At 37.5% G+C, this 23,928-nt stretch overlaps 5 protein-coding genes across 7 annotated transcripts; 3 read left to right on the forward strand and 2 right to left on the reverse strand.

Annotated features, from left to right (window-relative positions):
* Window positions 1–1,062: 1,062 nt before the first annotated feature.
* Window positions 1,063–2,138, forward strand: LOC109186552 (RING-H2 finger protein ATL74-like). 2 transcript variants are annotated; one of them, XM_019336577.1, is made up of 2 exons: window positions 1,063–1,331; window positions 1,367–2,138. In XM_019336577.1, the coding sequence occupies exon 2, from the start codon at window positions 1,407–1,409 to the stop codon at window positions 1,977–1,979; it is 573 nt and encodes a 190-aa protein (XP_019192122.1). In that variant the 5' UTR covers window positions 1,063–1,331; window positions 1,367–1,406; the 3' UTR covers window positions 1,980–2,138. The 2 variants fall into 2 exon arrangements, with proteins under 2 accessions (XP_019192122.1, XP_019192121.1); XM_019336576.1 differs by having other exon boundaries at window positions 1,063–1,254; window positions 1,337–2,137.
* Window positions 2,139–2,947: 809 nt separating this feature from the next.
* On the forward strand, window positions 2,948–3,827 carry LOC109186553. Its single transcript, XM_019336578.1, has 2 exons — window positions 2,948–3,513; window positions 3,710–3,827. Exons 1-2 carry the CDS (start codon window positions 3,247–3,249, stop codon window positions 3,809–3,811), a joined length of 369 nt encoding a protein of 122 aa, XP_019192123.1. The 5' UTR covers window positions 2,948–3,246; the 3' UTR covers window positions 3,812–3,827.
* A 1,379-nt stretch (window positions 3,828–5,206) lies between these two features.
* LOC109186548 lies at window positions 5,207–7,964 on the forward strand. Of its 2 annotated transcripts, none has more exons than XM_019336569.1 (7): window positions 5,207–5,602; window positions 5,704–5,809; window positions 6,173–6,988; window positions 7,081–7,143; window positions 7,211–7,428; window positions 7,531–7,628; window positions 7,707–7,964. In XM_019336569.1, the coding sequence occupies exons 1-7, from the start codon at window positions 5,537–5,539 to the stop codon at window positions 7,822–7,824; spliced, it is 1,485 nt and encodes a 494-aa protein (XP_019192114.1). In that variant the 5' UTR covers window positions 5,207–5,536; the 3' UTR covers window positions 7,825–7,964. The 2 variants fall into 2 exon arrangements, with proteins under 2 accessions (XP_019192114.1, XP_019192115.1); XM_019336570.1 differs by having other exon boundaries at window positions 5,207–5,596.
* On the reverse strand, window positions 7,919–11,246 carry LOC109186549 (U-box domain-containing protein 62-like). The gene is made up of 8 exons (XM_019336571.1): window positions 10,622–11,246; window positions 10,289–10,505; window positions 9,378–9,459; window positions 9,078–9,135; window positions 8,764–8,852; window positions 8,413–8,505; window positions 8,267–8,337; window positions 7,919–8,182 (listed from the first exon to the last, which is right to left on the reverse strand). The coding sequence occupies exons 1-8, from the start codon at window positions 11,118–11,120 to the stop codon at window positions 8,059–8,061; spliced, it is 1,233 nt and encodes a 410-aa protein (XP_019192116.1). The 5' UTR covers window positions 11,121–11,246; the 3' UTR covers window positions 7,919–8,058.
* A 6,026-nt stretch (window positions 11,247–17,272) lies between these two features.
* On the reverse strand, window positions 17,273–21,495 carry LOC109186546 (probable LRR receptor-like serine/threonine-protein kinase IRK). The gene is made up of 2 exons (XM_019336568.1): window positions 19,230–21,495; window positions 17,273–18,978 (listed from the first exon to the last, which is right to left on the reverse strand). The coding sequence occupies exons 1-2, from the start codon at window positions 20,687–20,689 to the stop codon at window positions 17,532–17,534; spliced, it is 2,907 nt and encodes a 968-aa protein (XP_019192113.1). The 5' UTR covers window positions 20,690–21,495; the 3' UTR covers window positions 17,273–17,531.
* Window positions 21,496–23,928: the final 2,433 nt, after the last annotated feature.

A 23,928-nucleotide genomic window follows, 5' to 3' on the forward strand; every position in this document is an offset into this window, starting at 1 on the left:
ATACTATACAACTATTTATTGTTCTTTTGATTTGTAAATGTGGCTCTTGAAAATTTGTAGGGTTAGAGTGGGGGAATGATTTGGTGTTGAAGAATATGCAACTTTTTAACATGTTAATTTATTGAGTGAAGTAATTGTGAATGGGGAATCGGATACCTTACCTTATTCTCAAGCATCATATATATCCCTTCTAATCCTCTACTTTGTTATAAATGTTTTCATCATATTAAATTAATCAATTATAGTCTTTTTTTTTTTTTTTTGTTGGATGACAATGACAAATTGTAACCACTATTTATTTGAGAGTATATAATGAGTAAACTCTATTTCAGTGTTATGATATGCAACTTAAGCATGAGCGGTAAATTATACTAGAAAGACTCTGTGTGGCGAATTTGACTGAAAATGTGTTGACAAGTATCAAACGTATGACCTTTTAATAAAATGATCATACTTCACCCACTTGACATCATTTTGAGGTATCAACTAGAGCCTTTGAGCAAATTCCTTGTGGTACTGGCATTTGGTCATGTCTGCTGAGTCACTGAGTTACCGTTATTTGCCTCCTCTCACATGCTCTATCGGACTAGACCGAAGCGTGAGGGACCCTTAGAGTTGGAAATTCAACCTTTTGAGAGAACAATTATAGCCCTTCTACGTTAAAGATGAATGTGAAATGACAAGTAACCAAAAATCAATATCACTTTTGCTTTTGGTATAGTATATTTTTGCTTGATAAATATTTTATAAATCTAATCCTATCAACCCACATATATATTATAACACGAGCTTAATAAAATGTTATTGGTGTTTTTTAAAAGACGAGGAAAATTTGCAATCACGTACTATTCGAGCATATACCCTCTGCCTGTTCATGTGTAATAATCTATAAATTATACATGTTAGATATATAAACCACACTAAAAAGATTCTATGGAACAGTATAAACAGAGAAAGATTGTAGTTTAAAATTTGTAAAGGTAACGAAACTATTTTTCTATATGACTATATGTGCAAATAATATTTAATTATTATTATTATTATGTCCCTTCAATTCATTTGGTCCACCAAATAGTCTAATGCGTTTCCAATCCTCTTGCACCAATTTCTGCCATGAACAAATCCTATATCTTTCATCAGTTCTTGCTCCAACTTCCCTACTAGCTAGCTAGCAGCCTGCAATTAATCTGGTCTCGATCAGTCCGAGGAGGAAGATGATGAACTCCCTTCTCTCCATCTCCTTTGTCGTTCGGTTTGCTTCAGAATTTCATCTCAGAAAACCAGCCGCCTCTGCTTACATGGCCTGATCATAATCATGGTTTTTTGGAGTGCTGCGCTCTTCCCAAATCTTGAAAAGGGTATTTGATAGAATTTCAGTTCACAGTTTGAAGAATCAGAGAAAAAGAATGGATTTTTATCACCGCCCGCACCGGCTGCTGCTGGATAAACGTGTGGATTTGCAGCACAAAAATGGGAGCAGCAGGATTATCCGCCATGGCTATGGAAACGAAGCAAGCTTTGATACTAACATGGTGGTCATCCTAGCGTCTTTGCTTTGCGCTCTCATCTGCGCCCTGGGGCTCAACTCGATTCTCCGGTGCGCCATGAGGTTTAGCAGAAGGTTTTCTTTCGCGGAGGAGGAGGAGGTGGCGGGCGGCGGCGGGGTGAAAAGGAGCCGGCTGAGGGAGATTCCGGTGGCGGTTTACGGCTCCGGAGTGGATATTCCGGCCACCGACTGTCCGATTTGCTTGGGGGAGTTCGTGGATGGCGAGAAGGTTAGAGTTTTGCCTAAGTGTCGCCATGGGTTTCATGTAAGGTGTATTGATAGGTGGCTGGCTTCACACTCTTCTTGCCCGACGTGCCGCCGATCTTTGCTCGATCAACCTGCACCGTCCGATGCACAAGATGCTGCGGCTGCGATTTCGTCTGGTGCCCATGCTACTATGCCTGCAGGGGCTGCAGGTGATGATGCTGGTTAAAGTGCAAGAGATAAATATATCAGATATACCTACTAAGGTTTGAAGTTAGTTTTTTTTTTTTTTTTTTTTTTTTTTTTTGTGTTTTTTTTTTTCCTAATCTTTGTAATTTAAGTTGTATAATATGGTGCCTGAGTATTTAGAACGGTTAGTTTAAGAAACGTGTCAACATCTGGGGTAACTTCAATCAAGTTAGTTAAACAAAATAGTTATAATGATTTGAGAAATTTTATTTATACCACCTTTTTAATAGGTGTAATAGCTTTACAGGTAGTGCAAATAAAAAAGTACTATTTCTACTACCATCATTAAATGTTATCAAATATTAATATTTATTTTTTATTTTTTTAACAATCAAAATATTAATTAAAAAAAAATTCCCATCACCTTCTCCGGTGAGAAGGCAGTCCAGTGGGTTGCCTTCTCCGGAGTCGCCTTCTCACCGGAAAAGGCAACCCAAGTAACATGTTAAGAATATAATCTTTGTTTTTGAATATAATGAGGAGAATTGGAGTAGCATGATAAGAATAATATTTGTTTTGGAATATATATAATAATGTTATTATGAGGAGAATTGGTCCTATTTATGTATGGGTAGGTATGTGATGCCAATATAATTGATTAAAATTAAAGTTTTATTAACTTTTTTTTTTAAATTAGGAGAGAAACCAACCGTCATTATTAGAACGTATGTACTAGATAAACTTAATATATGTGTAATAATTCACAAATATCTCATATGTGAACTTTTTAAAACTAGTTAAACATGGTTAAAAAAAATATTATATGGACTTTCCTTTTGTACTTTCACTCTTAAATTTTAGATATCAACAATTTTTTAGAATCTACATGATGAAAATAACTTTATCCTATTTGTCACCTCAGAAAAAAAAAAAAATAAGAGATTAAAACTTGAGAATGTAAATAAATTAAAACTCAAAAATAAACAAATTAAATATAATGCCTAATCCTATCTATATAGTGAGTAGATAATGCCACGTCATCCGATGAAACACGCGCGATATCTTGAACAGCACACGCTAGCGCATGGCCAACCTCGCCATGCACGTATTTTAGCTTCGCCGCTCGATCTCCGGCCACGGGAAACCTTTTCCCCTTCGCACTCAAAATCACAATCCCACGTTTATTAGGAAACTTAACCTTCGCAAACTCCAATCTTTCACACTATAAGTAATCCCCCCGGCCTCCCCGAAACCTCAAACGCCTTTCTGATCGATCTTGTCTCTGATATATATATATATATATATCCATGGCGGCGCCGTCGTCGTTCAAGATTTGTTCAGGAACAACACGTTCGATGTTTCCGGTGAACCCGAACGGGATTCAATCGGCGCCTAATCAGCCAAACCCATCGCTGATCTTCCCCAAGAAACCCCTGCAGGAACGGTTCTGTTGTCGTGTTTCCCCGCCGTTAATGATACCAAACTTCCCGGCGGTGGACCGCCAAGAAAGGGACGGCGGCCGCGGCCGCGGCGGCAGGGGTGAAGCAATTACAGAGAAGAGACTGGAGAAGTGGGTGATTGGGTCGGTGGCGGAAATCGTCAAGAACATCAAGAAAGCTCCGTTGCTTGTCCAGGTTTACGCCGACGGGGAGGAGATCACGGCGGCGCACGCGGTGGAGGACGAATGGGAAGGGATAATGATGGAATGGGAAAAAGGGCAGAGGAGATTGCCTGATGGGATCATTTTTGTTGAAGAGCTTGTAAAAGAAGAAGATGACGATGAAGATGCGGAGACTAGGATATGGGGGATTGTGGTGCAGGGAAGAGGCGGCGGTGGCGGCGGAGATGGAAGTAGTCCGATTTGTTACTTGATGAAGACGACTAGGGTTAGCGGTGGAATAGGATTGGGATTGTATTGCACCTATTCTAGCTTGATTAGGGTGACTAGTTTTAGGGAAACTGCTCTTTCTCAGTTCACTACTTCTAAGTTGTTTTATTCTCAAATTGTTTTTGAGACGTATGATTATCACTTTTGACCTGCTTAAGATGGATGGGTGGAATATTGGAATATATTCAACATTTTCCATCCAAATTAGCTTAGACCAAAGTGATCACTTCTTAGGAATTAATCTTGTAAAAATTTAGAAAATAGGGAAAATTTTACTTTTTATTGTTATATGCTTATATAGCACTTCTTTTATTGTATTATTCATGTATTTACATTTGTCAATTAGTTATATTAAAAGTTACAATGGACATTTTTATCTATTCAATAATTATTTTATTTTATTTTTTTGGATTTTAAATCGTAAAATTATTCTTACTGTTACAGTGTTTAGTTAGGTACATAAAAGGGAGAGAAAAGACTGTCACTTTTACTTTTAATATAGATGAGGGGACAAATGTTACTATAAACATACAATTCAAGAAGAAACAATATCATTTTTTATAAAAAAAATAAAAATAAAAAATTATTAGTTTAATTTAATAAATAAATAAGCTTTATCTCAATCTCCCGCCGAAAAAGTTGGGGAAAAAGGAATCTTTGCGGCACTAATTATTACTTACGCTCTCAAATGCCTACCGCGCCAATTTTTTAGAATTTTTGTTTTTTTTTTTGAAGTTTAAGAGGAATTAGCATTAAATTTAAAATTTCTTATACAAGTATAAAGTTAATAATTTGAATTTATATATACGCAACAAGAGTCTTAAGATGATTGTTCTAAATGGAGCATGATCAAAGTACATGACTCAAAACATTGAGTATAAATGATATATACACATTTAGCGAGATGTTAATGGTCTTTCAAGGTGAGTAATAAGAAATATAAGTATTCATTGAGTCTGATCGAACTTATTTGAATTAGTCTACCTTGCAAATGCATGGTAGCATGAAAAAAAAAAATCTAATAAAAGATCTAGCTCATTCAAAACTTGTTAACATGATACATAATTTACAATGGTTAAATAAATTTATCTAAAAGTTGACTCATTCGGCCCTATTGATACATTAACGATATGCTTACCGATTAGTTGAAGACTTGAAGTAAACTAGTAAAACATGGTATTAGAACACCACACAAAAGTATTACTAAGATCAAGTTTTAAGAGTTTTCAAAAAAAAAAAAAGAAATCAAGTTTTAAGGTAGCTGTATTTGTAAGGTTCAAAATCAAGAAGTTAGAGAGAAGAGACTTACGCTATCTTATCCATGCCATTCAAGTAAACCATATTTGAATTTGAAAATCCAACCTTAAAAGATTCGAACTTCGATTAATCCAATGATCCGCCGCTCTCCATGGAATAAAATGAAAAAAAAAAAAAACTGATAAAAAGGAGCGGATTGTCAGCGCGCTCTTCTGCAAATTCAAATCCAAACAACACTGAAAAACCATTCCCTTCCCACCGTACCATTTTTCCATTTTCAATCTCCTCTCGCTTTAGCATCTTCAAAATTCAAACGCCAATCATACCCATTTCAATCCACAGACTCACAAAAACCATCTCTTTTCCTCTCCTAAATCTCGGCTTAAGTCAAGTTCAACGCTAAAGCCTTGGAATTGAGCCCAGATTTTGAAAGCTTTTTCTGGTGGGTACTAATGGGAGATAAATTTGGAGTTGATGATCAGTCTCTGAGGGAAACAAGATCTGGGTCGAAGGTTTCGGTTTGTCTTCTCCTTTGCTGGTTTGCTTTTTGGCGCTCTTTTGCAGATTTTTTTGGTTCTGGAATTTTAATTGCTGGATCCTTGGGTTTCTCTGTGTTCAGATTATGGTGGGAGAGAAGAGAGAAAGTATGGAAGTTGAAGAAAGATCAGAGCTTCGTCACAAAAGAGTGAAAATGAGGGATCTTGAATCAGTTTTCCGTTCTGAAGGTATCCAAATCTATTCCATTTGCTGTTTTTCACTGTCTCCAAGTCAACCTAACACCTTTGCATAGATTGATATGTTTCAGTTAATGCTGCAATTGATGGGAAAATGTGAAATGTATGTTCCATTTCAACTAAAATATTGAATTGTCAGTGAGGATATGTATTGTGTTTAGATTGAATGATATACTTGGTTTCTTTCCTGCTGTTTGATTCATTTTTAAGGTGATATTTTCAATGGTTTGTCACTACTTATGATCATCCTGTGTTTTGCAATGATGGTATGCCTCTCAGCTACTGGGATTTGAATGCAAAATATGTACACAAATGAAGAAACTGATGCACTTACCTTTGGTTTTGCCCAAACAGAAAGAAATGGAAGGGATGCCATAGCACTTGATCTCAATGCAACTCTTGGCTCTTCCTGCAATGGGGTTAGTGGTGATGATATTGCAGCAGACGTTGATCGAAGGGATAGGGAGGCCTCGTTTAAGTTCAGAAGATTTGGCTTGGATTTAAACAAAGAAGTTGTTTCTAGCTCACTTAATCATGACCCTTTTTGTCCTTCTAAAGATGGTGAAAATGGTGAATCAAGGGATGAGTTTGAGTGTGCGAGTTCTTTTGCCCCATTGGGGAGCAAAGATTCGTCATTCAGGGCGTGGAATGAAATGAAACAAAACGGGTTTTGCTCGTATTCTCATGCAAGCATACAGGTGCCAAAGCCACATGGAAGGAAGAGTAGAAATGAAGGGATAATGGAGAAGAAGAAGATAGAGCTTGCAAAGAAAGAATGCATGGACCAGTTTGCAAAGATTGCAGCTCCTAGTGGGTTGTTGAATGGATTGAATCCCGGGATCATTAACCATGTGAGGAACAGAAAACAGGTTCACTCCATCATCGAGGCTCTCGTGAGATCTGAAAAACATGAAAGCCAACGCACTAGAGGCAAAAGAAAAGACCTAGTAGAAAGTACAAATAGAAATGATGTTTTTAACGAACCTGCATCGTTTCCAACAAGTGTTCTTGATCTGACAACTTACCCTTCAAACTTCTACGGGCACTGTAAGGATGACATGCTCTCCCTGAAGCTTTCGTTGGCCTCAACTATCATATCCGATAATACCAGTTCGTTGTCTAACGATGAGACACCAAACCCAACTAGTGTTACTTCACTTTCCATCAAAGGTCGGTTTTTGCTTCCTGTTTACTTTCTTACAATTTCAATGTCATAACAGAAAGGTTCCATGAACTAATCTTATTTGTACTTTGATCTTTAGCTGCTAACGTGGCCTCACAATGGCTCGAATTGCTTAATCAAGACGTTAAAGGTCGTCTTGCAGGTATGCATCCCTACTTCTGGGCGTCGGATTTAAGGGAGCCTCGTACTAATCTGCTATACATTTTCAGCGCTGAGACGCAGTAGGAAGAGAGTCCAAGCTGTTATCCAGACAGAGTTTCCTTGCCTAATCTCGAAAGATTTTGGTTCTAATCAAGAGAATGAGTCTTGCAGTGCAAATAGTTCTATTGTTCAATGTGACAACTCTACTGCTACTGCACATCATGCTAGATGGAGTGCATTATTCGATCAAATGGATAAATCTCTACTTGAAGAAGAATCTCAACTGGTGAGTTTTCTTGCTATCCTAGTTCTAGTTTCCGAGCTTTTGGGATGATTACCAGGAACACCCTCGTTCTAGTTTCTGAATCTTTTTCCGCACTCATTTCAGGAAAGTTTGCAGGAAAAAGTAAGGGAAATGCAGTTGCAATGTGAGCATGGCCTTCTAAAATATGAGGTTTCTGCATTCCCCATTCCCAATGAACACAAGTAAGTGTTTATGTTGCCACTAACATAGAATTCCTGGTGAAAAACCAATAATAATTTCACCCTCTTTTCATGATTCAGATTGGACAAAGCTTCTGAGAGGGATTTGGCTGTTAGAGCTGCAGCAGCCTCCATTTATTCAACCTGCAACTTTCTATCATCCATGGAGAATCTACCCTGTTTTCGAACGATTCCATAATGCTCTCTCAGATTATCCTATCCCTGTTTTTGTTTGCATAACAGTAACTGTTGAAAGGAATTCTTTTTTTTTTTTTTCTGGAAATAAAAGCAAATTTTACTTGTGTATCAATCATTCACATCTCTATCCTCATTTGTGTATATTACATTGATTTCTGTAGAATATACATCTATACCCCCTTGCTGGCAGTCATTTAAAGAATACAAAAGCTAGATTACACTGAGAAAAACGACACTACAGCCAGTTGGCTGTCTTGCTACTCGAGATAGTTTGCGAGGATGAACGATCTGGCGCCTTTGCAAGGGAACGATACTGCAATTTTACACTCTCTGCGTTGTCCAATGTCTTGACCACATACCTGTATAGATAACTTGGGAATCAAGGCACGAGTATTTGCAAGAAGAATACGATGGATTCTTTAAAGGGGGAAGGAGATAATTACCATCCATTCAAGCATTGAGTGGTGACAACAGCCTCTCGTCCAACAAAACGCAGTGGTGTCCGCTTGTTACCCTGTTTCATTAATTCTTAATTCTGGAACTCATCGAGGAATAATATATATATTGATAAAAATTGGGACTTTAGAACCTTTATTATGACCCTGTCAGTCACGACAAATGGAAACTGCACTCCTCTTCTCGGATGGTCTCCGAGCATTGAATCACCAGACGTTCCCTTCTCCTACACGAGTAATTACAAAGGCGTTACTCTCTTAAATGCAACGATTTAAACCTAAACAACTAGCCTAGCATGGTTAATGAGTCGGGAAATCATATATCGTCGAAAGCAAAAAGTGGTCCGAAATAGCAACAAAGGTTTTTCCGGATACCAAAAGTGGTCTGAACAAGGCTTTCGACTTGATTTAAGATCACTTTCAGGTGGTCAGAAATTCCATAATTTTCAGCAGTTTATATAAAGACAAAGGAAACATCTGTAAACCTGCTCGGGTCTTTCCTTTCTTCTTTTTGGCGGGCGATTAACTTGTAACTCTTCTTCTCTACGAAATGCCTGGACAGCAGCCCGGAGAGCTACACAGGTATACCAAGGAAACAACAAATCAGCAGACTTTAATGAAAGAGGAAAATATAGCTTATTTCATCTTCGTTTTTCTACAATTTCATTACTCTTATCTTAAAAAGGAAGCAAATATGTTGGCAATATTCTGTCCCCAAACAAAAATAGCACGACCCTTTATTCTGCCACCCTATTTACAGTTTCAGAATCCAAAAGCCAAATTCCAAGCAAATACTTACAAAGATTTGGGGCCACTGAATCCTCAGACACGGGTTGTGCACAACTATAGCAAGCTTTCTGGAAATGCACCAAAGATATTGTCTAATCGCATGAGAAATATACTTATTCCAGAACCAGATTCGTTCTTTAAAAATAGTAATCAGATTAGGAAAGAAAATATTGACAGTAGAGAAAGAGAATCAAAAGTCTCGGGCTAGAAAAGCCTAGCAAACAAAGATTTTAGTAGTGATTTGTTTTTATGGCCTGATACTCGGAAAAAAAAAAAAGTAATTTATAAATAACATTTTCTGAAGACTCACCGTTCTAATTATATGTTCTACTCCACCATTACCAAAGGAATGCCCACAAGGCAATATCACACCATCATCCATAAGTGCACCTCTGTATTAGCAAAACGAAAGAATCATCCAATGCATCACTCGACAAGATATTAGAGCTAATTAAGCACAGGCAACATGTTTGGAAGTAAGTCAATACAACACAGATCAAACCCTAATATGTTCCATAAAATTATCCCGGGATTCTCATCCCCAACTAGTGCTATTTCCTTATGTGCTAGCTACCAAGCATCAACCATGTCAACCACATTAATAGAAATAAAATATATAGAGAACATATAACTCGTCTCTTTGTCTAATTTTATATATTGACCGTTCTCAGCTAGAAGCCTAGAAACAAAGAAAACGCATTCTACATCCGTGAGATGCAAACTAAAAAAAAAAAAAAAAAAAAAAAAAAAAAAACAACTTTAGCAAATATTCTCCTAACCATTTTCACCCGCAATTGCCAACTTTGGGCCTTTTGACAATCCACCTTGAGTAACGAGGAAACCTGCAACCACTATCCAAAGGTGCAGTAAACTTGCCTTATGACTCTAGCTGGCAAATGACCACAAGTGGGGTAAACCAGCTTGGGTTGCCCATAACAGACCGGCTTAATCCAAGAAGGTCAATAGGCTGCTCCCACTGGGAGTTGAACTTCTGTTACCAAGTCAACAGTGTGACCAGCTTGGTCGGGGTTGCCCTTTTGACAATCAACCTTGTTTCTCATTTCAACAACCTTAGGAGAGGACCTTACATCACTCCACTTAGAACATTATGAATACCAAGATTTAATTTTTATTGCATTAAGGTAAGACAACTAATCATTTATGCAGCAAGTTTAACAAAACAGTACTAAGAACAGAATTATGCAGAAAACGAAAACATACGTTATAGGATCAGAAAGGATTGCTCTCAAGGACTCCCCAGATTCACTTGAATATGAACTCTCTTTTCTCCCACTAAACCCACATCCATTATCAATCACCACAATATCCTTTTGACCTGAACTCACTCCTGTCCCCTGCAAATACTGTGAGTAATAAATTGTCCCATTGGCATCTGCAATTGTCACTGCATTTCTTGCTTCATCTGCAACTGTCGAACCTTATCCAATACAAAAGACAGAAAAAAAACAACATTAGATTTCCAAGATTGGATTTTTCAATGAATTTTAATCAACTTCACCTTTCCCCCATTGAAAACAAATAAAAGAAGCTTACCAAAATTAGGTATGTCTTTAGGTTTCTGATTTCCAACTTTATCACTGTTGTTATTAACTTTACTATTATTGTTGTGACTAACAACAAGCGCGCGGCCTTCGGCTTCATTCTCGTCTTCATTATCATCCTCGTCGTCGTCGTCTTCATCGTCCTCCGATCCGTCGCCGCTGGGAGTGGTGGAGGCTCGGCTACTGGTGTTCCAGTTGTGGCAATCCCGGCGGTCGGCGAACACGGAGCCGCCGCGGAACTCGGTGGCCTGCTGCGGCTGGGGGCGGAAGTAGTTGTGGTGGTCGAGGAATCCGGTGAGCTCACGCGTGGTTTTCGGACCGGGGTCACCAACGGCGGAAGCAGAAGCAGCGGGTGCGGCGGCGGAATCACGGCGAGGAGGCGGCGGCGGTGGGCCGCAGCTGAAGCTCTCAGGGAAAACGAGCTGGGGGTGTGGATTGAGCCCGTTATCGAGACGTTGGGCCGAGAAAAGGCCCATTTCTTCAGAGGCCATTGGAGAGGAAGTGAAGTGGAAATTTGAGGAGGTAATGATTAGGGCTTCTTGCAGAGGGAGAGGCGGGTGGAAACGGAAGAGAAAGGTGAAACGACGTCGTAGAGTAGAAGGAGGTCAGGTGCTGTCATGAAAGAAATGTGAAGATGTTTTGCCAACGTTGGACTACAAAGACAGTGTAGTGTAGGGAGCCGCAAAACTGGGCCCCGCCGCCGTTACAAAATCAGACACAAGACAAAGTCAACGCCCCCATGACTCACCATTCTTATTTTTACCCTAACCTTACTTTTCTCACTAAAAAAAAGATTAATTAAAACCCTAATTAGACTAACTAGATTATTTTTCTTTTTCCAATTCTACGTGTACAACTCAAATTGGTTCTATAGTGGTAAAAATACGTCCAACTCGAACCAGTTTAGGTCGAACAGATGTCCGGACAAGGTCTTCCGACCACACTGCATACCATATCATATATGATACGGAGTACTTAACTTAAAACTTAGGAACATTTCCTAGTCAGCTTTGATTGGGAAGGTAACTAAACTGGCCACACGCTAGGCCCTCATCATCCACAACAGATCCCACATTTACTGACTGAGCAGAAAATGCGATCACATCACGTCCCGTCAAGCCATCAACATCGTCAAGACACTTGGCATGGTCACCGTGATTGTCAAACCTATGCATTACATGTGGAGAGCATGCTGAAGACTTACATATGCCCCATCAGTCTACCTATTTAAAGCACATGCATTAATTATTATGAGGAGGAGACAAGATTATTAACCTAGGTCGGACATTTCCACCCAAATTAGATAGACATCTCAATCTGATCATTATAAAACGATGTCAAACGAAGGTGCTAGGAACATACATTTAACCAAGCGACCATTTGTCACCTCAACACGTATTTATAATATCAATATAAAAAAATTTATATTGCGTGAGGATATCTCAATTAAATATTTATTTTTTGAGGTTTAAGCTTTTGAAACTCCATTAGAAAGACTGGTAAGTTGTAACGTTACCTTATTGAAGATGTGGGTGGCTTTCTTGCCGTATGTGTGTAGGTTTTATAAGTGTTGAATTGTCAAACAATCCAATTATTATTTTGGTATAACAATTTTTTTTCGAACTCGATTTTCTATTGAATTGATCTATTTGAATAGAATCGTTTCAACATTTACTACTTATTCACAATATTTGAATTCAAAATATTTTTTTAAGAGAACCATACTTCTTCTTTTTTTCCCCTCACAGTGCATATCCTTAATGATAAAGAATACAACTACACTAGGCAACTTCAATCAAATTGGTCAAAATATTAAATTAGTAATCAAAATGCTATAAGTTTGAGTTTCAGTGAGAGCGGTCTATTGACTTTCTATGACAATTTAATTATGTTGGTTTATCTCCTCACAAAGCTTGAATTACCAAGTGTGCACATACCAAGAAAATATTCATAAGAACATCCTCATCGGGCATATATTTTGAGGAGTTATTGCAGATGTGACTATGAAAGAAAACATGAGAGAGAGAGAGAAGGGATTGAAGGTTAAAAAAAAAAACAAAGGAAATTATGCACTCAGCGGGCATGTGGAGTGCACGTTCCCGACTAGCGCTTTTAGTGTGCTTCAACGACAAACACAATAGCCTTTTCAACTTTGATGGGACCCACTGTACAGATAAAAACCATGTCTTTCGACTAAAACTCCAAATCTTCTCTCTTCTTCACATGTGCATCAAAACCTACAAAAACCATCTAAAAATTCACTATCGTAGATGTTCTAAGAGAATTTAAACATTTAAAAACAGTGAGCCCAAATACAAATGTCATCATAGGTCTTTTAAGAATTGGGCCTGTAATCGGGCTTTAATAAAGGCCTGTTGAAAATTGTGAATCAGGCAGGACCCAAGTGTTTTCGTATTCAATAGTAAAAGTAGAGAAGATTGATTGATTGAATGTATATATAATATCTTGTCTATTGTTGTCATATTAAAATAATAGATTGTATAGTACTGAGTAATATAAAGCTAGTAGGTATCTATATGTCTATATACATATACCTTCCAAAATATGGTGAATTTACATATGGCGATTAGTGAGACTCCAAGATTCAAACCAATCATGAATAATTTCATATGAAATATATATTGAGTAACAAGATAAAATTATCGTCACTATTTGGAAGTATATATTAGGTAAATCACTCTTGTATAAATGTATAATAGCTCACAAATAATATATAAATGGGGCGTTTGGTAAATAGCTGTTAGTTGATTGGATTAGTAGGTTTGAATAGTTGATAACATTAGCTAATTGTAGAAAGATGTTTGGTAAATTAGTTGTTAGAGCATCCTCAATAGTGAAGTTTTTGGATCAATTTTTTAGGTGCCAAGTATGAGAGGGGAGAGAGGAAAATGTGAGAAAAAGAAATAGAAAAAAAAAACAGGCCTGAAACAAAATAAATAAATAAAACTTTATTTACGCGCCCAGCCTGGCGCGTGACTTGCATGCGCCCAACTGGGTACCTGTTGTGCGCTTCAGATCACGCGAGAAGTCCAGCTGCCTTCACTGATTTGGTGGGACCCAAAATTCTGAAAAACTTGGGTATTTGAATGCTGCTTTGAATAGTTTTTTTTTTTTTTTTTTAATTTTAGTATTTTGAAGCAATAAGTTATTACAAAAAAATTAATTAATCAAACACTTATATTAATTATTTAACTGAGTCGAACAATTAATAGTCTTAAAATTAATTGATAAATTCACTATGTAACCAAATATGGCCAAAATCATCTATCTACGAAACTCATGGTGTACCTATTCAACCATATGTTCATGTGAGGTCCCTTAGCTCCTTACAAAATGGTGGGTTTTAAGAACAAACGTTGGTGGGTATCATATGGTGTCGAGTATCCATAAAGCAAAAAGATAAAAGTGTATGAGAAAAAAGAGAAAAGCATGCACATTACATATTCTCTTCATCATATCATCAAAGTGCACCACTTTTTTTTTTCTTTTTTTCTTTTGTGGGGTTTTGTAACCCTATGCATGCTTCATACTTCACACTCCCAAACAAAGTATTATATATGCAGCTTTTGTTGCTTTTCAAGTTGTCTCCCCTATCCACTAGTCCACTCTTGCATATTGTCTTTCCATCTTGTGGGTATTTTGCCATGGTTTTCTAATTTCGATATTAGTAATTCAATTAAATTTCAATTAGACATATTTTAGAGTAACTTTCCTAAGAGCATCCCCATGTCAATATGGAGATTTTAGATGGTTTTCGCAGTTTCAAGACTTATGTGAATAAGAGAGAGTGTTCAAGGTACTCCTACAAGTACCTTTATTTTTACAAACATATTGGGTCCCGCCAGAAAATAAAGCAGCTCTCTGGTGTGCGTGAGACGCACCAAGAGTGCCCATTCAGGCGCGTGCATGCCACGCGTCCAGTGGGCGCGCGCATTATTTATGGTGCTTATTTTTTTCTTCTTTCTCTCGTGTTCTCTCCCCTAGTAGGCACCTAAAAATGTTGGTGATAATGAACCAATAATTGATTTAATATCGTAAAATAATATTTATATATACACACACGAAGTATATAAAATATTATTCAATATATATATCCGAAATATATATATATATATATATATATATATATATATATATATATATATATATATATACACACACACACACAAGTATATATATATAGATCAGACCACCAAGGTTATATGCATGAATATCTACAGAAAAAGATATATACATATCAACCAAATGGAATTTATAATCCACAGATTATAATTCCAACCAAACGAAATCAGAAAAGAATGATTTTTGATTAGAAGCATAATCCAAAACCGAAAGAAGGAAAGATGGCTCGTGTTTGGGTAAGGGTTTTTAGCGTGAGTCAAGAGACCACTCTTTCCTTAAAACCTTATTTGACACCTCCCACAAGTGCTAGGAGCGTCGTGACCTAGGTTTCCCAGGATAAAACGCGCTACGGTTCGACGTTCGAGCACCCAAACGAACGAACCCGGCGAACTAGAGCAAAGCCTTGAACACAGTTAGGCTTAAGAAAGGAGTAGAAACAGAAGTGTTTTGAGGCTTGAAAACAAAATCTCGTGTGTGAGCTCTCTACTTGTTGTTGTAATTCTTGAAAAAAAAACTTATGCCCTCTACCCCTTCTTATATAGGGATGAAAGACCTTAATAGCATTAAACAAGGCCATTAAAACTTGGCTTTGTAACCTCTGAAACAGCAAGCCATTTCATGGGATTTAAATTCAAAAATCCCACATTAGTCAGCCAATTTCCGGACAACATTCGTGCCGGCGCACACGAGCTCGAGCTTGAATCAAGCTTTTTTGAACTCATCTCTAGTTGGAATTTGATTTGCACCAACCCTCGCCCCCACGCGAGAGAGCCTCTATACTATACAATTCTACAAGCTCTAAAAAAGCTCTTGTATAAAAGGGGGGTCAAATCCTCTTTCCAAACCAATGTGGGACAAAAGCTCACTTTTTCCCTTCATTTTTCCAACTCAATGGGTCTACTTTGAGAATCAATATCTCATTCACCCATTATCCGTTTTGAGCGTACAATATATCAATCTCTTCGTCTCACTACGAAGAACCCGAATCCACTTTGACCCGACCCAAGTCGGAAGTGGACCCCACCGATAATTGTACCACAAAATAGCTACTTAAATGCCATTTTAATGCTATTTTTCCAACAAAAAATTTGTGCTAAAAATTACACAATTAAAAATGCTCTAAGAGTACATATTTAAATACTCAAATTGGATCTTCTCTACCACTTAAATTAACACCTTTTCCCAATTTTATTTTACTTATAAAGTTGTTTATGTATGTATGCATCACCTTACCATTATATTTAACTTTTTGGGTTCTTCATGACATTTTTATTCCTTTTTGGAGAAGCTTGGGGGTGCTTTTATTATTAGAAGTGATATTTTTATTTCTCATATTTATGTAGTCTACTTATTACTATAATATAAAAATTTAGTGTAACATAAGGTCATGAGTTTTTTTTTTTTGAATAACCAGTAATTACTATTCGAGAATGTGCATTAGGTAAACCCTGTCAGCCTGATTTACTTGGCACGAGTTTGATTCTTCTTTTTAGTGTAATTATACGCTAATAATTTCCAAAAATTTACATATGTAACCATTGATATCTTAGAAAAATCTTATTATTATTAGTATTATTATTTTATTATTATTATTATGTTGAAATCATGATTATTGATATATAACCCATGTGCAAATGGAAGTTGGACAGTGTATAAGCCAATAGGTTAGGTATAAATGTATAATACTCTAACATCATCATTAGACTTGTGGCAGGGTTGCATTTGGGACAACTCATTCTCCTATCTAACCACATGCTCTTAAACAACAACCAATTTTTGCCTAATTAAATACCCAACTTCAATTCTTTTATATTATAAGACTCAAATTCCTATATTTTATTATGCACAACATCATGACAAGATAACCCATAAAATTTAATGTAAATCTCATTGGTTCCTAAGAAAACACAAACGCATTACATATCATGACATAAATCTCTTCTATCTTAATCAGAGATTTCAAATTTAACATATCATTACATAAGTTTCTTTTATTTTAATCAGAGATTTCATATTTAACCTATCATGACGTGAGTCTTTTCTACCTTAATCAGAAATCTAAAATTTGACCAAAAAAAAAAAAACACACACACACAAAGACATATGATGGGCCATGGCAGTTTTCTGGACAGCATAATATTCAGTATTATTCTATTCCATTCTTCCCATCTCTTTAATCCATATTTTATACCATAACTTTCCTGTTATTATAATCATCACTCAGATTATTGTGCTAAAGAATCCCAGAAACCTTCAGACCATCAAATCACTTTTTTGACTTGACAAATCATATGCTCTGACCTTTCATGTTTTTTGTGTTTTGTGGTGAGTTTTCAACTTTGCCCCAATGACAGCAGAGGTACACACCTTTTTCTTAAAAAGAACACAGAAAAGGACAAACACATATACATCCTGCATTTCCAAAACATCAGATGATGTTTTTCATCATTTTTTTTTTTTCAAGAAATGGACTTAGTGGCACACCCACTAACAGATGCAAGAACAGAAAGCAAAAGTTAGCATGAATTGATATGAGAAGTGGCAAATACAGTAGAAGAAGGATAAGTGAAGATAAACAAGAGAGGTTCCAGATTGGAACCCAGGTGAAAAAGAATCCGGTAACCCCTACTGGAATATAGATAAGCAAATGGGAAAATAAGGAAAAAAATTTCTGCAGAAACTGTTTCAGACTTCTTGCCTCGAGACTAAATTAAACTAACCGGATTCTTCTTCGCCATTGTAAACGTGATTCTTAGGCCTTAACCGAGCTCCTCATCGTGGCTTTCAGAAGGGCATCTGATCAGCTCCAAAATGTTCACTACTTCTGTCATGTCGGGTCTGTTCGAAGGAACTTGCGAGGTGCAGATCAACCCTAATTTCATCACGGGAATCGCCTCCTCGGCTGGATACTTCCCTTGCAACTTCTTGTCAATGCAATCTTCCACCCCGCCATCTTCGAGGGCTCCTCTCACCATGTCACAGATCACAACCACATCGTCCTCCATGTACTCTACGGGCTTCTTCCCAGTAACTATCTCGAGAACCAGAACTCCAAACCCATACACGTCGCATTTCTCTGTTATCTTCACAGTTTTGCAAGCAAACTCGGGTGCCATGTAGCCAAGTGCACTTTGGATCTTACTGCTCAAGATATATCGATCGAGCATGGGCAACAGCCTTGCTAAGCCATAATCTGCAACTTTTGGTTCACCCGAGCTGTCAATGAGAACATTGCTTGACTTTATATTGTAGTGAACTATGTTCATTTGGTGCAAGTGAGCCAAGCTTTTAGCTGTGCCAAGAATTAAGTTGAATCTCTCGCTCCATGCTAAATTTGGCCCCCCCGATCCTTCGTGGAGACGTTTATACAAATTCCCACCCGAGACGAATTCGTAGATAAGAAGCTGCAGCGATGGGGTCCAATAATAGCCTTCGAGTGTCACAAGATTAGGGTGTCTCACTTTCCCCAACTTCTTAACTTCCCTTTCGAAATCCTCCTGGGACTTAACAAGGCTCGAGACCGTGAGCTTCTTAATCGCAACGGGACGTCCATCCCCGAGAACAGTCCGGTAGACTGCTCCAAATCCACCACGCCCGAGCTCACAATCTTTGTTAAGCAAAGCATGAGCGCCAGTACTAAAGTCGGGATCTCCCGTAAACATCACAAGCTTGCCCGAATTTGCATCAGTACTGGGCGAGTGGCTGAAGTCATCCCCGCCGGAAAACGTGAGAGCTGCAGCGCGAGGGGCAGCAGACCGGACCCGCATATTGAGCACAGTAATCGCAATCACACCAACGACAATCACAGCAGCTGCCCCAATGGCAATGAGGGCCGAGATGCTGAGAATCTTCTTCTTGTGGCCAAAAGCTTGAGGGATCGTGTCGGGAGCATCATCGGTTGAGTTCGGGTTCAGTACAAGCGGTTTGGGTAGGACCGTATTGCACGACCTATTGACCGCAGCCCCACAAAGGGACGGGTTACCAGACACAGAAGACGGTGAAATGGTGTTGAAAAACCCACCGCCAGGCAGTTCACCGTTTAATCGGTTATGTGAAACATTGAAGGATAACAAGTGCACAAGATCGGCTAGCTGCTTTGGCAGGCTTCCGGTTAGTTTGTTAAAGGAAAAGTCGACATTTTGGAGGGAACCCAGTTTCGCTAGGGCTGCTGGTAAAGGACCAGTTAGGTTATTATGTGAAAGAGACCTGCAAAAATATAAGCATTCCAAACTAATGAAGGAAGTATAACTAATGAACATTCCAAACATCTAAAGTATGCGATTTGACACTATTGTTAGCATGATATATGATCCAGATTCTCTTAATACTTTAACAAGATTACGGTGAAAGTTGAATTATAACTTATATCATCCTAGCTCATAATTTTCATGAAAGTGATAATTTTGTTAGTCCAAATAAACCTACAAGATTGGATTTAGATGAAATAGAGAACTTACAAAGTGATTAGTGACAAACAGTTTCCAATTGAAGCGGGAATTCCTCCATCCATGTAGTTCTTCTGTAGCCTTAATTCCCTAAGAGAGGTGGCTTCTCCAATTTCGGTAGGAATGCTTCCATTTAACTCGTTCTCACTCAAGTCGAGCATATCCAGGGATTTCAGTTTTCCAATACTCTTAGGAATGCTTCCATAAAGTGAGTTTCCAGACAAATTCAAGAATTCCAAGCCATCAAAATCTCCAAGAGCAGATGGAATCTCTCCAGACAGATTATTGTGAGACATATCCAAAGCTACAATCTTTTGACGAGAATTCTCCATAGATGTAGCAAAAGCGTTATCTAGACTACCAGTGAGCCTATTTTCAGAAAGGATGACCTGCTTTAATCCCAGTTTATATAGCCAAGAAGGAACTTCACCTGTCAAGGAGTTATGACTAGCATCTAAAACCAGAAGGTTTATGCAACTGCTCATGGAAATTGGCAAGCTTCCAGAAATCGAATTCCTGGATAAGTTTAGTACCTTCAGTGACTGAAGATTTGCAATAGAAGTTGGAACCTCACCAGAGAAGTTGTTTTCTGAAAGGTCCAAAGTCTGGAGGCTATTCATTTCTCCAATCCATTCCGGAAAATCGCCAGTGAATGCATTTTGTTTCAAGATTAGCTCGTTACACAAGCTTAGCTTCTGCATTGTGGTGGGAAGTCCTCCAGAAAGGGAATTTTGGCTAAAATCAATTGACCTCAGCAGCAAACAATCTCCAATCCCATCAGGTACTTCGCCCTCAATTTGATTCTTCCTCAAGTTTATCACCCTCAAATTCTTGAGACCTTCAATGTCCTTTGGAATCTCACCCTTCAGCAGATTATCTGACAGATCAAGAGACCTCAAGGAAGGCAAAGACCAAATCCCAGGAGGCAACACTCCAGAAAACTGATTTGAGGATAAATTCAATGAAGCTAATGCAGAACATGAGCTCAAACTCTCAGGAATTTGCCCTGAAAACTTGTTTTTGGCCAAAGAAATCGATCTCAATGACCCACATTGCTGAAAGAAATCAGCCGGAATCGGCCCAGACAGACTGTTATGGCTCAAGTCCATCACCCTGAGATTAGGAAGCTGGGTAAGACTAACACTTAACCCTCCAGTAAGATTATTCTTAGCCAATGAGAGCTTCCTGAGGAACTGCAATTGAAGAAGCCCTCTGCCTATCTTCCCAGAAAGCCCAAAATCATCAAGATTAAGCTCAGACACCCTATTGGATCTGGGGTTGCATTTCACCCCATCCCAATTGCAAGGACTGTAATCCTCTTCATTCCAAGAAACCAGCTTTCCATTTGGATCTTGAATGTCAGACTTGAACACAATCAACCCCAGAACATCATCATTCAGTGAAGGGTTCAAAGCCCTAACCAAAACAAAAAGACTCAAAAACAAAAAGCACAACACCCCTCTCATTCCCATTCCCCCCACCTCAATACATCCAAAAACAACACACTCTAACTTATATTTCCATTACAAAGGCTCAGAAACCTTAACAACACACTAAAGCCAGACATGAATGCAAGCCGTACATTTGGTTGGAAAGAAATATAAAGTGATTAGAACATTATTTGGGTCTCGAGGTAATAACGACAACTACAGCTAGGAGAAACAAGAATAGACAAGAAACAAATTCCTAGAGATGAAATGACTTGTTTTTGAACTCTTTCTAGCCAGGAAAAATTTGACATTAACGGCTAGAAATTCCGACCAAACAGCAGCTACGAGAAAACCCAGAGCAGGAAACTACAAACAAACGCAATAAACTACCCACATTGCGAGAAGATAACCCGAGTAAGAAAACGGTTAAGAGAAGGGGGGGGGGGGGGGAAAGAAAGTGAATTTTCAAATCTGCGAGGAAAAAGGTGAAATTTTGGGAGGAGTTAACGGGGAAAACGAGCTGAAAGAGTGGAAAAGAACCTCTAAATCTCCCAACAAGAGAGTTGATTTGAAGGTGGGTTGGTGTTTACAGAGAAGGAAAGAACGAGAAGCGAGCTAGCTCGGTTGAAATTTCGCAGGAAAAGAGCCCCACCGGCGGCGGCGGTGGAGAAAGAAGAGAGAGGGAGTGGGCCGGGGAAAGTGAAGGAGACAAAAAACCGCCGGAAAAAGCTAAAGGAGGTTTGGTGAATTGGCGGTGGTTTCCGGCAAGGTGGTGAGTCAGTGAAGCATTTAAAGCTCTCGTCTCTCAATTGTCGGAGTGCAGGGGCAGATATAGTCTTTATTAATGAGGGGAAAAAACAATTGTTATACAATAAATCCGTTTTATATTGCATTGTGAATTTTGGTACAAAAAATTTTCTTTTAGTTACAATTAACTATTTAAGTAAACAAATAACTTAATAATTATTGACATATAATATGATAATTATATATACAAAAATTATGAACTGCAGATACATAATGTGTTAACTATAAATACAAAATATGAAAGTTAATTTTTAAATAATTGCTGGCACATAATATAATACTACAAGTATAAAATGTGTCAAATATCGATACAAAATCTTAAAATTATTTTTTGACTATGTCTATAATGTAAGGTGAGATCCTGAGTCATGGTATAATTTGTCCGGAAAAAAAAGAAAAAGAAAAGGGAAAAATTAGAAGCCCAATAGGGCCCACTTTTATATATGAGGCACGTGTCAGCATGTAATAGGTTTTTGGTTCAACCTTGCACACAAAATAAGAAAATTGCTGAATGTATTCCTATGGAGTATTCCTCCAACTACTAGTTAGTAGATTATTTTGTTTTTTTTAGAAAAATAAAAAAGAAAGTAAGTGTATTATTATGCTAAAAAAATTATTATTATATTTTTAAGAATATAATTCTCATCAAGTATTTAATAATGCACTAGGAAGTAAGGGAATAGGGAGTAATTTTTTTTTTTTAAATGTTATATTTTCCTCTTAGATTTACAATATTGTACTCCGTATTAAACACTAATATTATTGCATTATTTTTTTTAAATAATATGTTTGTATTAATTAAGTACCTTATGATAAGCTAATTACTATGTAATGTGATGGCACCACCTATGTTGTCATTCCAAATGAGTGATTACAATATCAAATTCCAGTAAAGAATCACGACAAGTTTATTTTGTTAACATAAAAAAATGCAATAATATAAATTCAACTCTTAAATATTTGTTGACTAAAAACAAAGAAAAAAAGACATCACTTCACACCTTTACACTATTAATTAGCATGCTCCTAATTTAGTACATCCAGGTCTTCCATCTTTCAATTCTGATTCCGACTCAATCGGCTTACCTGTCCGATGGGTGAACGTCGGCGGTGAGTCCCAGGGGACCCTTGACCCTGGGAAGACAGGGCTCAATCAACACAGTTGACAACGATATGGTGGTCTGATGCATCCACCTGTCTTGAAAGCCGAACATCTAGAACTATAATCGGATTACCTGTTCAAGGGCGTCACGTGCTTATGTAGGATTTTCCTTGTTCCGAAAGGTCAGCATTCGATTAACTTAACGAGGCATGAGTTCAGCCTCCTTTTTTGTTGTATATAATATTTTTATAATCTTATTTAATATTATTTATCTATTTATTTTTATTACCATTTATAATGTTGCATCATATCACATCGGAGAAATTTTCATAATTTTGATGAGTGTCACCTATATGTGGCACATGGAGTTGGGTGCACCATACACTTGCTAGGAATTTACTTTCATGCCATTCCTCATTGTTGATTTGTTTGTAAGAAAAAGAAAAGGAAAGAGGAGGTGACAATGAGCAATAAAGAATGGTAGTTGGAGCATAGATATGGAGAAGTGAAGGTAGTTCAATATTCAATAAAGAAGGGGTGGGGGGGGGGGGGGGGGCGATAGTGTGTTATCTTTTTCATATTGGTGATGAGGTTGCAGAGAGTGACTACTTTTGCTTTTAGAGCTTCCTTTCTTCAATTCCACTAAAGTCACAAGAAAAAGCACATTGGGTTTCCCCTATTCTATTCTCTCTATCAACAATGGATTATATTGTTTGATTAGATCCCATTAATTGTGTGACTAGATTATAAGAACATGTCCACTTAACTAATAATCATATATGGTTCAATTTTTTTTTTTTCAAAATAAATATTATATTTGATGTTGATAAAAACATATCAAGATCAAGCTAGATTAATAATAGAAAATGAAAAACAAAGAAAAGCTTACAAGCATCATATTTATAAATAACCCTAATGATACATTTACAAAATTATCGATGTTCTGTACCACGAGAGTAATGCCCCGCACCTCTAACTCACTCAACAAACTCAATTCAAGTTCAAACCACAATGACAAAATATTGTCACTTCATTCATGTTTACTACACTCTCAACACTTGTCATCTTCCAATAACATATTAAACATATATACACAATATTTGTCAAAGAGTTATTACATATATATAGTGGCAAACAAATTAACATCATTATATTGGGTATTGATCAAAATATATATAATTAACTTTGTTTGGTTGTGGATGTGACGATTGATGAAGAAGGGGTTTTTATCTGTTAAGTGTGATGATCTGACTTAGAATTGAAACATAATGACTAACACTTAGGATTAAAGGAAATTGCTTTCAAGTTTCAAGTCATCAACAAACGTTAATCGCAAGAGCAACTATGTTAATTAATGACAACTTAAGACATA

This window comes from Ipomoea nil, unplaced genomic scaffold (genome assembly GCF_001879475.1).
Source record: "Ipomoea nil cultivar Tokyo-kokei standard unplaced genomic scaffold, Asagao_1.1 scaffold1407, whole genome shotgun sequence".
In the NCBI taxonomy this organism is placed as follows: Eukaryota; Viridiplantae; Streptophyta; class Magnoliopsida; order Solanales; family Convolvulaceae; genus Ipomoea; species Ipomoea nil.